At 37.0% G+C, this 15245-nt stretch overlaps 1 protein-coding gene across 2 annotated transcripts in view; it reads right to left on the reverse strand.

Annotated features, from left to right (window-relative positions):
• Positions 1-15245, reverse strand: part of Hnrnpd (heterogeneous nuclear ribonucleoprotein D (AU-rich element RNA binding protein 1, 37kDa)) — a gene marked incomplete in the record, with an annotated part of 17279 nt that overhangs the window by 1549 nt on the left and 485 nt on the right. The window contains 8 exon segments of one of the 2 annotated variants that reach the window (XM_005388237.2): positions 1-42; positions 1124-1270; positions 1383-1482; positions 1971-2102; positions 3299-3460; positions 4308-4476; positions 13548-13604; positions 15194-15245. The exon segment at positions 1-42 is cut by the window's left edge and continues 56 nt beyond it. In XM_005388237.2, the coding sequence (XP_005388294.2) occupies positions 1-42; positions 1124-1270; positions 1383-1482; positions 1971-2102; positions 3299-3460; positions 4308-4476; positions 13548-13604; positions 15194-15245 (861 nt within the window). 2 annotated transcript variants of the gene reach the window in all.

The raw sequence follows: 15245 nt of genomic DNA on the forward strand, positions 1-15245 counted from the left end.
GACCACCTCGCCTGGATACTTTTCCATAACCACTCTGCTGGTCTAAAATAGAAAAAGTGTTAAACCCCATCTACAGTGGTTATATAATTAGAACAGAGTATAATTTCAAATAATCTCAAAAACCCCGAATGTGAAAAATTCACCCAGAGTAATCATTTAACCAATAATTTAACAAAGTATGTAATGAATGCCTATAATGGCAAGCATTCAGTATGAGTTTATTACTCGAGTAAAATGGAAGACAATCCCCTGACCCTTTATAAAGGTCTGAAGTTCCAAAGTAGGGATAGCTGACCCTTTCACACCAACCAGGTAAAACCATCTTACAACTTACAACAGGAGATTGTCAACCAGAGTTAATGCTTTATTATCTCTGCCCTTCTCGGCAAAGGGCCCCCATCTCACCCGCTTCATCTTTGCTGACCTTCTTCTGACTTTAGTTAACCTATCATTGTGCAGCAGGCCTAGTCGCCTAAAAGGATGTTAACTCCAAGAACTGGTCTAACCAAGGAAGGAAAAGAAACACCACTTAATGCAATCAGTGTAACCGCTCTTCTCTAAAGAATGCAAGACTGCTTCTAACAGAGCCCTTTCCCAGATGACTGAAAACACACCACAGATTAGGTGGGGGGCATCTTAGTTATACAATGAGGCCAGGGCTTTCTAAATCGAAATTTCAAGCTTTCTGCTCTATCAAGTTCAACATCTAAGTTCTACATCAATAATTTTAAAAGAGGATACGATTAAGTTTTAACTGGCAACATGTGATATTAGTCAATTGTATAGGATATTAAGACACTTTATGCCAAGATTATTGGTTGGTCCAAGAATAGACACTTGGAATACCTTGCTCACAAGTTCTGACCTACACTTAAATATTTTCAAATGCAAGAGAAACTCCCAGCAAACATATGCAAAACTCACATACACCCTACCCTTATAGTATGCATGTGATACAGGCTGGGAGGAACCTGGCAATAAAATGGCTGCAGTTTAAAGTTTCCAGGAATTTGAAACCTGAAGAAGTTTTGCACTTGGCAAAGCTACACTAACTTTTCTACCTATCCAAATTTGTACAAAATAAATGTCAAATAGCAGTTAATATAAAAAGTATAGTACTTACTGCTATAATCACCATATCCATAGTAGTTGTTGTAACCAGTGTAGTCATATCCTCCATAACCACCGTAACCTTGGCTGTTATATCCATAGTTGCCATAGCCTTGATTCCAATAGTTACTATATCCCTGGTTCCAGTTTTGACTGGGGCCTGCAGCACATTAATAGGTTCACTAAAGTCAGAAGATCAGCAAAGATCTTTACTTCAGGATAATTAAAAAGCAGAAAAGCTTAAGACAGAGTAAACGTAGGCTATAGCTTACCACCACCTCTCCCACGAGCTCGTCCCGCAAATCCTCCTCTTGACCCCCACTGCTGCTGTTGCTGGTACTGCTCCTTCGACATTGCTACTTTTATTTCACACTAAAAGAGAAAAATTGTGTTACACTGATTCAAGAAAATAAAGTTGCTCATCAGTTTATAATAACCAAAACAGCCACTACTGTTCATCTACTACTGGCTAATTTCGTGCTTTCCTCCAAATCAGTTTGTCAACTCAAACTGATTACTAGTATTGAGAGAACAATCACTTCCAATGATCCCCTGCAAGTACTCGCTAGACATGTTACTACTGCATCCCACTTGTCAGGTCCTAAAAAGACATTTTGTCATAGAAGGTTAGACAATCACTTTAATGAATTCACTTTAATCTTATTGGGGAGCCTTCCTGGCTCCCCAGTAAAAAGCAAACAAACAAAAAAAGTCTACCAATAACTTTGACAAATTAGTGGGAGTCAGGAGAATACCTTTAAAGGATAAGCACGCAAGCTGAAGGACACACAGATTGCCAAGCCATTAAATTTTCTGTAGTAGATCATTTTCTCTACAAGTTATAAATGCTTAAAACTTACTTTACTAAGCCCAACATTGTGGTATTTCTTTTCCATTATCTTCTTCACTGGTTCTTCTTCCTTAAAGGTAATAAAGCAGAATCCACGCCTCTTATTGGTTTTGTTGTCCATGGGGAGCTCTATGGATTCCACCTAGTATCAAAAAACAAGCTTTAGTACCCTAGTTTGAATTTATTAACAGCACAAAGTTTAGCAGGAAAACTACACATTTGGCCCTGAAGTTCTATTCTGCTACCGTGCTTCTCTGTTTATTCTACCCATTTTACAAGTTTTCAAATTAGAATACCCACACTAAGTCAGTAAACACAACCACAAAACCAAGCTTCCCCAGGTACTAACACTTGCTACCTAACCCAAGAACCACAAACTCAAATGCCAACAAAAAGACAGGCCATTTTAAGAAAAACTGAATTTAAACGTCTGCATATGAGAGAAAATCAGTAGTGGAATGGGTCCATTGCAGACTACACAGCAAACACCACACAAGGTGGAAGCTGCTACTCAAATCTTAAAATGGCTGCTGTCATGCAGCAAGGCAACAGCAGTTCTGATGCTGCTTGCTCTTACAAAAAATCTGTAAGTAGTCTCATTAAACTAGTACTTTGTGTGCATACATGTCCTAGGAATGGAACACAGGCCCTTCACACTGAGCTATATTCCTACCCTTTTTCTTGAGACACAGTCTAAGTTGCCCAGGCTGCTGGTAACTTTCCTGCCTCAGCCTGATCTCCTGCAGAGATCACAGGTCACTGCACCCAACTTAAAATTTTCATTGATACATACGGCATTATATCCTACCCTTAATTCATTCTTTTCCTATTCTCAACTAAAGTTTCCTTCCGTATCTTAGGTAACCCAACTGGGACTACTCTTTTTCATTGTAGTTTTATATCTTCTACTAACTGAATAAACTTCTTGAGTTAACAATGCTTGTCCCAAGCCATTGGGACCTGGGACCTGGGACCTGCCGGTAGTCTCAACTACGTGAGAGGCAGAGACAGGGGGATCACCCCAGACCAGGAGGCCAGCCTGAGTAGAACGCAAAACTCCTGCCTCTTTAAAAAAAAAAAATTCACGCCCATTTCATCTTTGTGTACAATGTGCCCAGCACACTATTTTACATATGCAGATGCTAAATAAATGAGAAAAATTTTATCAAGTAATCTTCAGAGATCTGCTCATAAAATGTTTTCAATATTCTTATTCCAAAATAAATCATATTATCTGCCCTAACTTTAAACAGCTTTGCAAACTCCAGTGAATTGGGCCTACTTAATATGAACTCACACTAATTTTGACATAAACTGGGTGAAACATTTAAAACATACCTCACCAAAACCACCAAAGTACTCCCTTATTTTCTCTTCAGGTGTATCTGGAGAAAGGCCACCAACAAAAATTTTTTTAACAGGCTCTTTTGTTTTCATGGCTTTGGCCCTTTTAGGATCAATCACCTTCCCATTCAATTTATGTTCTTTCTGATCCATGACCTAAAGAAATTAAGTTTTCCATTTTAAATATTTGTAACTTAACTGAAATTCAGAGACTATCAACTTAAAAACTATAGTCATACACAGCTAATGTCAGACATAAACTGACTAGCTCAGGATTAAACCGTCAAGTCATAGTGATATGACATCAGCTAATACATACTACTGCTTAAATCTCAAAGTCAGTAAGAACTGGGAGATGGTACTACACAAATTTAACCAATTACTAGGCACTATCAACTTTGTTAAATGCCAGGCAACATAAACAAATGTATGCTACTTCCTTGTAGTTCAGGAGCAAAACACTGATTTGATCGGAAGTGGCTTAAGAAAAAACTTCAAAATATGCACTTAGGTGAACTGGTCAAAGAATGTCCTTTTATTTATTTATTTATTTATTTATTTGGCTGGCTGGTTGGTTGGTTGGTTGGTTGGTTTTTCTCCGGTACCGGGAAAAACTCACAACCTTGCGCTTGCCAGGCAGGCGCTTTTGCTGCTGAGCTAAATCCCCAGCCCCTTATTTATTTTTTTTAAGTACCAGGACTGAACTCAGGACCTTGTACTTGCCAGGCAGGCACTGGGACTGTCCTTTTAATTTTTTGGTGGGTGGGTGGGTGGGTGGGTGTGTGTCTCTAAACTCAGTTAATTTTAACTTAGTAATACCTGGCATACAGAGAAGTATGCAGTAAATAATTCCTGAATCTGCCCTTCTCCTCATAAACCTTTGGCAAGTTTACTTCTTCCTCTTTAAATTTGTAAAGGGAAAACCACAAATCATGTGCAAATTCATTACATCAAACTATGCATTACAATATTGACGGAGCACAATACATACATAACACACTACCTTATCTACACTCTCCGACTCTTTAAATAGCACAAAGCCAAAACCCCTTGATCGCCCTGTGATAGGATCTAACTTCAGAGTGCAGTCTACAACTTCACCAAATTTGGAAAAGTAGTCCTTCAGATCTTTCTTTGTAGTGTCCCAGCTAAGGCCTCCTATAAACATTTTCCTGTAAAGACAAAAGGGAGTATTAAAATGCTAAAAAAAAATTAAGTTTTGTCTTAAATACTGTATTATCTACATCAGTAAAGCACCTTTGCTAAACTGCACTAATTTACTGGGCAGTGTTATTAAAATGTCATTCTTCCTACACAGCCCAACACCAAAAAACATTTCAAAAGTTTTGCTTTCTGCTGCTGCTGCTGGGTAACTATAAAATAGTAAGCAAGCAGCAAATTAGCTCTGTCAACTTGCTAAAAAAATAAATGGATGAAAGTATATCCAAAGTAAAATTATTACAGTGTTTTTCTTAAATATCATTAACAAGACAGAATCTTAATTTTTAAGTTTCTTCCGAACCTTCATTAAACTGGTCAGGTCATTCTCCATTCATCACACCAACCTTGTATTTAAATTATAGCTATAGCACCTTTACTACTTTCTACAAATAGTCCTTCCTTTAACGAACCTCTTAGCACATAAAATGTAAATCTAAGTCTCAGAAGTTGTAAACCAACTTTCCGAATGTGCTAGAAATCCTTAATAAAGACAAAAGTAATAATGTAAACAATTTAGTGAAAAAAGATCTATTGAAGCAAAATTCACTAATTAGTTTCTTTACAGTAGAACCTCAGTTAACCAGCAATATTTAAATCTTTAGAAATGGTAAAAATGGCAGGTGCTAAGTGGAAAACCACCAAGACCAGACCAAAGAAAGAACAAAAAAAAATTTTTTTAAGTTAAAACCTAACATTATTACTGCAAAATGCCAAAAAGTTCAAATCTAGAAGCGCTGTGATCCTTTTTACATCTGTTCTCTTTGCACAGACACACACACACACACACACACACAGCGTGCAGCTAATCTATACCTTCTACCCTTCAAGACAGGACTGGGAATCTTTAAAGGTAAACTGTCAGAATTTGTTACGCAGGAGCTAAATGGGAATAGAATAATGACTTCTTGAGCTTTTCTTTTTAACTTGGGGCCATCATGGGGAGGGATGAAGGAAAACATAGTACTAACTTACAGCTCCAGAAAGAAATTAAAGCAACCCTTTCATATAAAACATCTCTATATTTTGTGAGCTTTCAAGACATAACCGCTAATACCCATCCTTGTAAGAGGCCAATTTACTGTCCCTGGAATTAGGGTCTTCCTTTCCTTACCCCCAAAGAGGGTCTGATTAACTGAGGCGTTATTGCTCTTGCTATTTTACCACAGACTTGTGTAACTTCTAATGACAAACCTAAGTTCCAGAGCAAAAGTCTTATATTAGGCATATTTGTGCTTCTCATTCCAGCCTAGGTTTTTAACTTGAACAAGTACTCTTGAGCTAGGCCATTTACATGCTTAATTTTGTGCACTTCCTCAAATAAAAATTCCCTTTTTAAAGTTAACATTTACAACCCTTTTGGTATTCTATGAAGAAATGAACATATACCAAAACACCCATAATATTGTGTAGGTATTTTAAATGTTTACTTATTGCCAATTCCGTGGAAAGTTTTTGAGGTATTCTCTTAATAATACACATCTCATTCCTTTAAATATAGCAACTTCTAATATACAATGTTTATTTACATAATTTTCATATAAGTATGTTTTTTTAGCCCAAAAGTCCAAAGTACTTTAGAGATGAAAGTATATTACCAACAGTTGTCCTTTCAATGTTAAGGACACTGCTTGAAAGATAGAAACTGACGATAAAACAATGATTACAGAAATTTCCTATCAGTAACTGAACAAAGTCTGAAATTATTCAGCTTAAACAAAGTTTGCATCCTGTAGAGGTGCAGAACAATAAAAGACTTACTTTTATAAAGGTAAGTTTAAAAGGCAAAAAAGTCTCGTCTATTCATCAAGTATCAAGATAGAACTAGTTTCAATTTTATTTAACCACAATAATACTTATATTGGGAAGGCACCTTTAATTTAAAATTAATAAATACATACAATTTAACATCCTGAAATGAGGCATGCTGTATTATTCTCAACTGCCAACTATTTCTCACAGATAGGAATTTTCTTAACATCTAGTAAACATATACTAATTCAAGTGTCCCAGTAAAATGCTCTCAAAAGAAACTTCCCACCTTCAATATAGTCTTTAATATAGAAGTTGTTGAAATTTAGAGCTGAAAGGATTTATAAAATAGTACCCTACCTACACAACTGAATTCCATTTATCCAGAGTACTGAATACTTAGTCAACTATAACTTTTACATATTCCATACAATGACTTCTAGTTCTCCAAAAATTTAGACCAAAATATATAGTAAAATTTCAGCTATCCAGCACTTTTAAACAATTAAAAGCCACTTATTAAGCCAGGCATCCATGTCAGCAACCTCAGCACTGAAATGAGGCAGGAGGATTTTGAGTTCAATGCCAGCTTGGGCTACAAAGCCAAGACCCCGCCTCAAAAAAGCCGAAAGGGCTACTTATTAATACATCAAGTACATCTCATGGCTTAGCTTAAAAAGTTCTATTTTTCACTTTTGCCAGATTAATCACAAACTGTTGTTTCTAAAAAGTGTAACTTCCATTTTATATGGTAAGTGGCCAGCTGCTAAACTTTTCAAATTTTGCATAAAATGCAGTTTCTAAACAGTAGGCTAAGCGGTCCTTGAGACAAATCTACTAATATTTTGGCAATCCAAAAGCACTCTGGCTCTTTCTTCTGCTCTAACTGGTTAAACTGATACCAGACAGGTGAATGTACTGCAACTAACATAAACAATACCAAATACATTCCACCTTTACTACATGGAACATTAAATCTACTCTACCTTCATTCAGCAGGCACAACTGTGCCTGTACAGCGCAGTGAGACAAGGTGTGTTTACTGTACGTATGGGTAAGTGGACACTTACTTTGCCTCTCTCACACACTGGCATGCATTTTTCACCAAACTATGGAAGTACCTAAGATTAATACCAATTTAAATTATCTATATTTTATATGACTGTATCTTGCTTAAAGCACAATACCTACTGTCTGTCCAGATTACCTCCGCTGCCTTGAATACAGACTGATTTTCAAGTTGCTGTCACTCCTGTAGAGATGCAAACACTTTCCAATCAAGTAGAGATATTACTTCGAAAATTCCTAAGCAGCAAAATTAAACTACCAAGACTTGTTCAAGTAGCAAAAAAATGGCTCCTAATGCTGCAACGTAAGTTTAAAATTTGATCCTGAAGTTGTCAGTGAATCAATAATCCCCAATTAAAATATATAGGATTTCATCTATAGTATTTTATTAACAAATTTCTTAATCCTACCCATGACTAAACGTTTCACCCCAAAGGCAAACAGTATCCAATTTAAAACACCTACTCAACAAATAGAAGTTTGTTTGCTTTCACAGCTGGTATTACAGTACACCAAATTTAAAAATTCAATGACAAACATAAAGTTACATAACTCAGTGTAGACTGACTATCCTAATGCTACTCTCTGTCACTCGGGTATGTAGGCTGCTTTGGACATTTGCTATCTTTCAGTTCAAGTTTAGAAGCAGTAAACCCGAACTCCCTATGTTTAAACCCTAGTTCTCCCACTTACTATGTAAGTATGTTTTTAAAAAATGTTTGAAGACTGTTTTTCCCATCTATAAAGAGCCTAACTGAAGGCATCCGCATGTAGGATTAAATTGGGTCAATACACTTAAAAGGCACAGAGCAGTCTGATCCATTCGAATTGGTTGGCAAATTATTATTTTGTAGAAGAGCACCATCTAGACATAATTTAATAAAGCAACTTTTTTAATTTGCTCAATTTACGTTTTTAACTAGACATTATAAACTCTCCAACATTAAAGTAAAAAGGCCCTGAGTTTAATACAAATGGATCCTAAATTTTCAATGCTAAAGCCTCAAAATATGCCAGAAATGTTTAAATATCCCATGTCAGAAGGAAAAAAAAGGAAAATAGGTCATCTTTTAAGAGCCTCATGTGTAGCTTCTAAAATAGTCATGATGACTATACTTACATACATGCCAGTACTTTATAATTTAAAACATAAAATATAACATATATGGAGCAGTGCAGACTGACAAATAAGAAAATGGTCCAACTTAATAATTCTGGCATTTTTTCCCAACAATAAACTAACTTGACTATTGTGGTCATTAGGTTTACCACTCTAAAGTAGTAAATAAATATTTAAACATACTTTCACTAACAGTTCTTTACCGGAAAACATTTTACTCAAGGTAAAATCTCATTACCTTTTATCTCATTTTGAAAGAGGAAGCAAAAAGACGGATTCCGTAAGTTTTAAACACTTCCATACAAGTCATGATCTTACATATATGGCTTCATAACAAGTTCTGACAGTTTAAAAAACCAGAATATCAATGGGATAAATATTTCTGGTGTATACTATAATTGGCCAATCACTGTCACCTTTGAAAATGTTAGCTAACTATTAATTCTCATTTAAATAATTTTTCTGTTATTGTATCACAATTATTCTTTAAAACACTAAAGTGATAAACTATAATGATATCGAAACGTAAGTCATGAGTACTTTTATTTGGAAATTACATATTTATTTTAAACTAAGATACGAGAGAGGTTATTTCACAACTAAACATCACAAGGTAGGGAAGTGACTTTAGAATTTGTATAAAAACTACCCTTGGAAATATCTTGACAAACTTTTATCTAAAAAATTACCAGACTTTCTAGACGTGGTCAGGTTTAAAATACACAAAAACCACATTAAAGCTGGCCAGTAAATCTTTTCTCCTGAAACACCTCAGTCAATAAAATTTAAATTCCAGTACTGTCCCTTTTTTAATAGGTAATTTCTCCCCTAGCTTTACATGTATACGTTAAAATGACTTATTAATAATAAATATAAAAAAGAATCCTATTCAAGGCGAACATGTATAAGATCAAACATTTTCAAACCAAACCTAATTCTTCTATATTAAATCCCATTACATCATACTTCAGAAGAAACCCAAATGCTTATTAAAAGATAACTAGGTTCAAAACACCAAATAAATTAAACTTTATAAATTTTATAAATGCTGAACCCAACAGTTCCCTTTTTCTCCATTACAAGGAAAGAGTGACATCATGTTCTTTAATGTTACCCATCAGCTCTATAAGGTAAACTCCCATTTACCAAGAGGTTAAGGAATGGTTACTTCCTTATCATAGATGTCAATGTTCTGGTTAACTGAGATTACTACATATTTAAAATTCTATGAAGTACTCCACTGACAATTGACTTACGCTGAAATGAAAAAATGATTTTTATTTTTTGATAAATTCTTAAATCTGTCAATGCTTTAAATTCATTAATTTGAAACACAAGTAAAAATCTGTACGACAGTCACTCTTTGATACTGCTTGTTGGTTTCTCTTTAAATGTATTTGCTGATAGGCTCACCCACTTCACAAGATTAACACGTGGGAGATGAGTTTTCTGGTTGTTTGGAGCATTTTGGTGGTCTTGATAAGCAGGAGTTTACAGTATATAACCCAATACTTAAAGTGATCCACTTTGGTCATTGATCAAACATCACCAGTTAACAGGAATCTTCCCTCCCTACTCCCAAATACTTTTAAATACCTGGCATGATCAACATATAATGCTCCAAAAACTAAAAACATGCTTACCTTTACTCCACAGGAGTAAATCACAGGCAGTATCAACTATTAGGACACAGGATAAATACACACAAGCTATGAAAGTAGGCTATGTAGTCATTCTTCCTGTGGTGAGCATTGTTTCCAACACAGAGATCCGCAAACCAAATAACAAACATATTACCTGAGACCACACTGTTGAAAGTGAACAGAAACAGATTCCACACTTCCAGCATCCAGTTCAGTGCCCTATCTACTAAAATGCTGAAAGTCAAATCAAACTTAGACTAAAGTTATACATCACTCCATTTGTGAATATGCACACTGGAGATGCACATCTTTAAAAGAAATGTGAAAGTTATTTTACTCTTTTTAAGTATTTTCAAGCATATCTTGCATCATCACTTGAAGGCTAAAAATAATTATCCTTCATTACAGCTTTAAGTCACACCAAAACAGATATTTCTCTATTAGGGCAGTCTTACAGATGACAGAGTACCCAGGCATTAAAAATATGTAAGTTTATAGAAGGGGTCACATGACTTTGGAGGGAAAAAAATCCCAGGTTTGAGACAAACGTGTTTATCTCAAAAAATAGTAGTGAAAAGGTCAATGGCATTCTTCAGTTCCGAACTCAGAGTAAGTAATTTTCATTATCTTTCCTAAAAAATTAACACATATGGACTAGGGATGTAGCTCAAAGGTAGAGTGCTTCCCTACCACGCACAAGGGCCTGGATTGGATCCCTGGCACCACCAAGAGAAGAATTTAATACTCCTCCCTTAAATGTTCATCACCTCAACATTTACAGCGTCAATTTGTGCAATTTTAACCCTGGAAATTTGTCAAAGGTTCCAAAGAGTGTTTAATAGAAACCCATCCACTCAGGGTAAATCCAACTTTCCTGAAAAGGTCATAAATTTGGCATTTAACTGTTACATAACTGCTTTACAAAGCAAACAATGTTCAGATTACGCCAGAAACACTAGGGTATGAAGCATATAATCTCAAACATTTAAAAACATGTGCAAGCCTATTCTTTTAAAATTAGACAAGAAGTTACCTATAATAGAATTCCCAAAGGGGAAGAATCACATTTGAGCTCATATTCTACTGGCTTAAAACCAGATTTACTACTGTTATTGTTAATAAAAAAAAAAATACTGTTATACAATGATTGGTAAATGAATGGGACTAGTTTAGTCCTTCCTAAACAATCCACTGTGGAGGGAATTAATGTACCTACCTTATAAAACTGTCCCAAAGCTAGCATAATAGTTTAGTTTCCCAATGTCAAATTTTAAAAACTCTCCCCTCAGGTACTTCACTACATGGCACATGTATTTTACCAGACACTAAGTAATTTTAAAATACCTACCCTGAAAGCACTGCAGCACTGCTGAGAACAATGATTCCACACCACAAACCAATATGGGAAACTCCAATGCAATTGCTTACAAGTAAAAACTAGGGATGTCAATGTTATAAAGACTAAAGGAACGTGAACTCAAGAAGTCATTTTACTATGGAAACGAACCATTATTCTCAAGTCCATAGTAAACATGGAAGCATCCCATAAAACCGTTCACAGGTATGTCCACCTCAAAACTGTTCATTCTCATTAAAAAAAAAAAAAAAAAAGAACAACTCTACAACGAATTGACTTTTAAAATGCTTTGATTAAACTCTAATTGCTTTACTCTCAGATTTGTAAAAGGAAATGCACACAGAATTACGTTAAATAAATTTAGATGATTTTGAACCTACTAACCAATCACAGCATTGGTGGTTCAGTGGTGGAATTCTTGAACTTAGTAATCAGTCTTATCTTCACGATGAAGAGTGTATTAGAAAACTGTTGCCCAATATCCCTCAAAATAGGAGACAAAAGCAACACATAGGGGTGGCAAGTACACAGACAATAAAAAATAGGCTTGGTGATCGTATCTGCAACAAAATGGGGCTGGGTATTTGGCAGTTACTAAGTCAAATGTTAGACGTTAAAAATGAGAACTACGGAGGCAGGCATGGTGGCACACACCTGTAGTCCCAGCTACTCAGGAGGCTGAGGAGAGAGGATTACTTGAGCCTATGAGTTCAAAAAAAAGAGAGAGAAAGAGAAAGAAAGAGAGAGAACTATCTTGTAAGTGCAAGTTTGCTTAACTTAAAATGAATTTCAGTAAAATTTATTTTCAGTGGATGACAAGTGGTCATAACCTAAAAGGCTGACAACTGATCATAATCTAAAATGTTCACTAATTATAAATGAGTGGCAGGGCAAGGGTAATTCTAATAAAAGTCAAAACACTGACATTCAAACCTAAAAGTTTAAGGTTATTTTTAATTTCTGGCAACAATTAAAAGATTCAAAATGTGTAACAAAGTAACATTAGTTTACTCTTATCTGCTACTACGGAACAGTGATAACTGAACTGTTTGTGTCCACTAGTCATCAAAATGGAAAAAGTAAGATCCATCTGAACATACTTATTCCATATGTCACACTCTCATCCTAGTATTTTTCTTTCGTTTTTTCCTTTGCCTACTTGTTTCCAGTACACTTTATCTCCAATCTAACACTGGACAGATTTCAGTGGATAAGAATGTAGTGGTAAATAAATTTTGTGTAAAAGTTAAATGTATCCCAAATGGGCTTTTATAACACAACGTAGTCTGTACAGATACAAGGCCAACTACATGCAAATTACAAGCTCTCAATTTCCAATGATGGACAATATAAACTTCTACAAAACTCAAATATGATTCTACAAGCATCAAGATCAACATTTAGGGGAGGTGAAGGCAGGATAAAAATAATAAAACGACTACCCTCCAAAGAGAAGTCATGCAATTATGAATACATGTAGAACAAGTATAACATTCCAGCCAAATCACAGTGAGAATAAAAAAGCTGGTCAGAGCTGCTGTGGTAAGCCACATGAGCCCACCTTTAAATGGTTCATATCCAATTCTTATTAAAAGTGTGTTTACAAATATCGTGGGTGGAAAAAGAACATTTTTGTATAACGCACACGGTTATCAAAAAATTGTTTTACTTAACACCTCCAGAGTATCTCAGTACAACATGCAAGACATTTTAAACACAATACTTTATAAAACACTTTATATTTAGCATTACACTTCAAATTTCAACAAAAATATTTTTCTTAATAAACGTGAAATCACATGACTCTTGCCCAGATATAGAAACGTTACTAGTTATATTTAGTTTAAATTAACCAAACTGTAATTCCATGCATTACCACCAACCAAATACCATATAATGGCATCAATCTTGCCCAAAACAATACATGATACCCAATGGTTTTACATCCCAGGTACAAGATATCCTATAGCGCTAGTAATGTCTAGAATTGCCTGGGGATCAATGGGCAACTAACCAATACATAACCTCTGCATATTATAACGATTGAAACCTTTATAATACAGAAATAAAATTTAAAAGTTTTACCATTCTTCCCGCTGTGCCGTCGCTGCTTCAGTGTGTCGTGGGGAGGAGTTTGAATGGCTAGGGAATTAACAACCGGTACAGCAACCAATCAAAATTCTAGTTTTAGTTTTTGGCATTGTTAGGGTTAAAAACTTTTCATTCATTTACACTTCAGTTCAACAGTAGATAACTACAAAGGCAGCTGCTTTGTGATTTGAAAACTCAGGGCTAATAAGCCTGTCCTAAACAATACGTTATGCAATTAATCATTTTGGTGCTTCTGTCCAAAGAACAGAATTCAAAAAGTAAAAAACCCAAAATGCTAAAGGCTTAAGATTCCATATAAGCTACAAACGTTAAAAGCATAGTTTCTCAAACTGAGCTATAAGTAACTCAAGATTATTTAATTAGGAAAAAGTTCATTTCCCCTCCCTCCTCCACCCCCTCAGCCAGCACCATCAGTAAACAGTGTGACAAGTCTGCCTGGGCTGGGATTATGGTAACTATACTGTATCGTATTCCAAAGTGCCCCCCCAAATCCTCTGCTCTTACCCAGGAAAGGAAATGATGATTTCTAATGCCGGGTTAGAGTGACATCTTACTGCTTTTACCTTCCACCAGCCTTTCTACTATTTATAATCAGGGTAAAAATTCTCAGACACACACCCATTACAAAAAGAAATGGAAACACTAACCCAAGTTCAGTAATCAACCCCAATTAAACCTGGACTTAGTACCTCCAGCTAACTCCCGTATTACGCTCCCAGATGCTGCAACTCCACATACTAAAAGCAGCTCTAGGCAGCACATGCCCCGTTTCTGATATTAGAAGCAACCTAATACTCAAAAGCCTGCAAAAAAAATTCTCATAGGACAATACATGACTTTTTGAAAAGGGGCAAGTGGCCCTCTTTAACAGTGAGTAAGCGAGCGGGAATAGCAATTTAAAAGGCTCCTTAGCTCCGAAAACTGGAGAGAGATGTAAAAAAATTTAAGTGGCATGGAAAAAGTAGAGTACAAAGTGTTGAAATAGTTGGGGCGCCCAACCATTGACAGCGCGAAAAGGGTGCGCGGGATAAGCACCTCTGCCGCTCGCCCGCCGGGGAGCCGCGCTCGCTCCAGGGCGAAGCCCACGCACCGGTGACCCGGGCGTCGCAGCAGACCCGCCGCTCCCAGGTACAAACGCGGGGTCTGAAGAAGCCCGCCCGCGTGCAACAATCTAAAGCGGGGTGGAAAAGTCCCAAGACGAAACTTATTTAAATTATAAAAGGAACCCGGCGGGGAGTGGGCTCGGGAGCTGCGGGTCGACACCCCGCACACGGACCCCAAGGCCCGCGCTCTTCGCGACCGCTGGCCGTCTCGGAAGGCGCACAGGTCCAAAGAAACCTCAGCGATCGCAGCAGAAAACCGGGACGTCAAGAAAAGGGTTCAGGAGGAAACAGCGGGAACAGGAAAAAGACGTCCCCGAGACGGGCGGGAAAAATCCTGGCGACTGAGCCGGTGGGAGGAGACCGCGCGGGAGGAAGGAGGGCGGGCGGGAGCCGCATGGTGACGGCGGAGGTGGGGACGCGGGGGGAGGGGAAGCGGCGCAGGCCAGGCGCGGGGGGCCGGGGACAGGGACGGTGACGGTGCGGGGCCGCGGGGCCGGGGCCAGCGGCCCTACTCACCCTTCGTCCTCCTCGTTCTTGCTGGCGTCGATCTTCGCGCCCTCGGACTCCG

The sequence above is a fragment of the Chinchilla lanigera genome, unplaced genomic scaffold (genome assembly GCF_000276665.1).
Source record: "Chinchilla lanigera isolate Chin_1 unplaced genomic scaffold, ChiLan1.0 scaffold00032, whole genome shotgun sequence".
Lineage (NCBI taxonomy): Eukaryota > Metazoa > Chordata > Mammalia > Rodentia > Chinchillidae > Chinchilla > Chinchilla lanigera.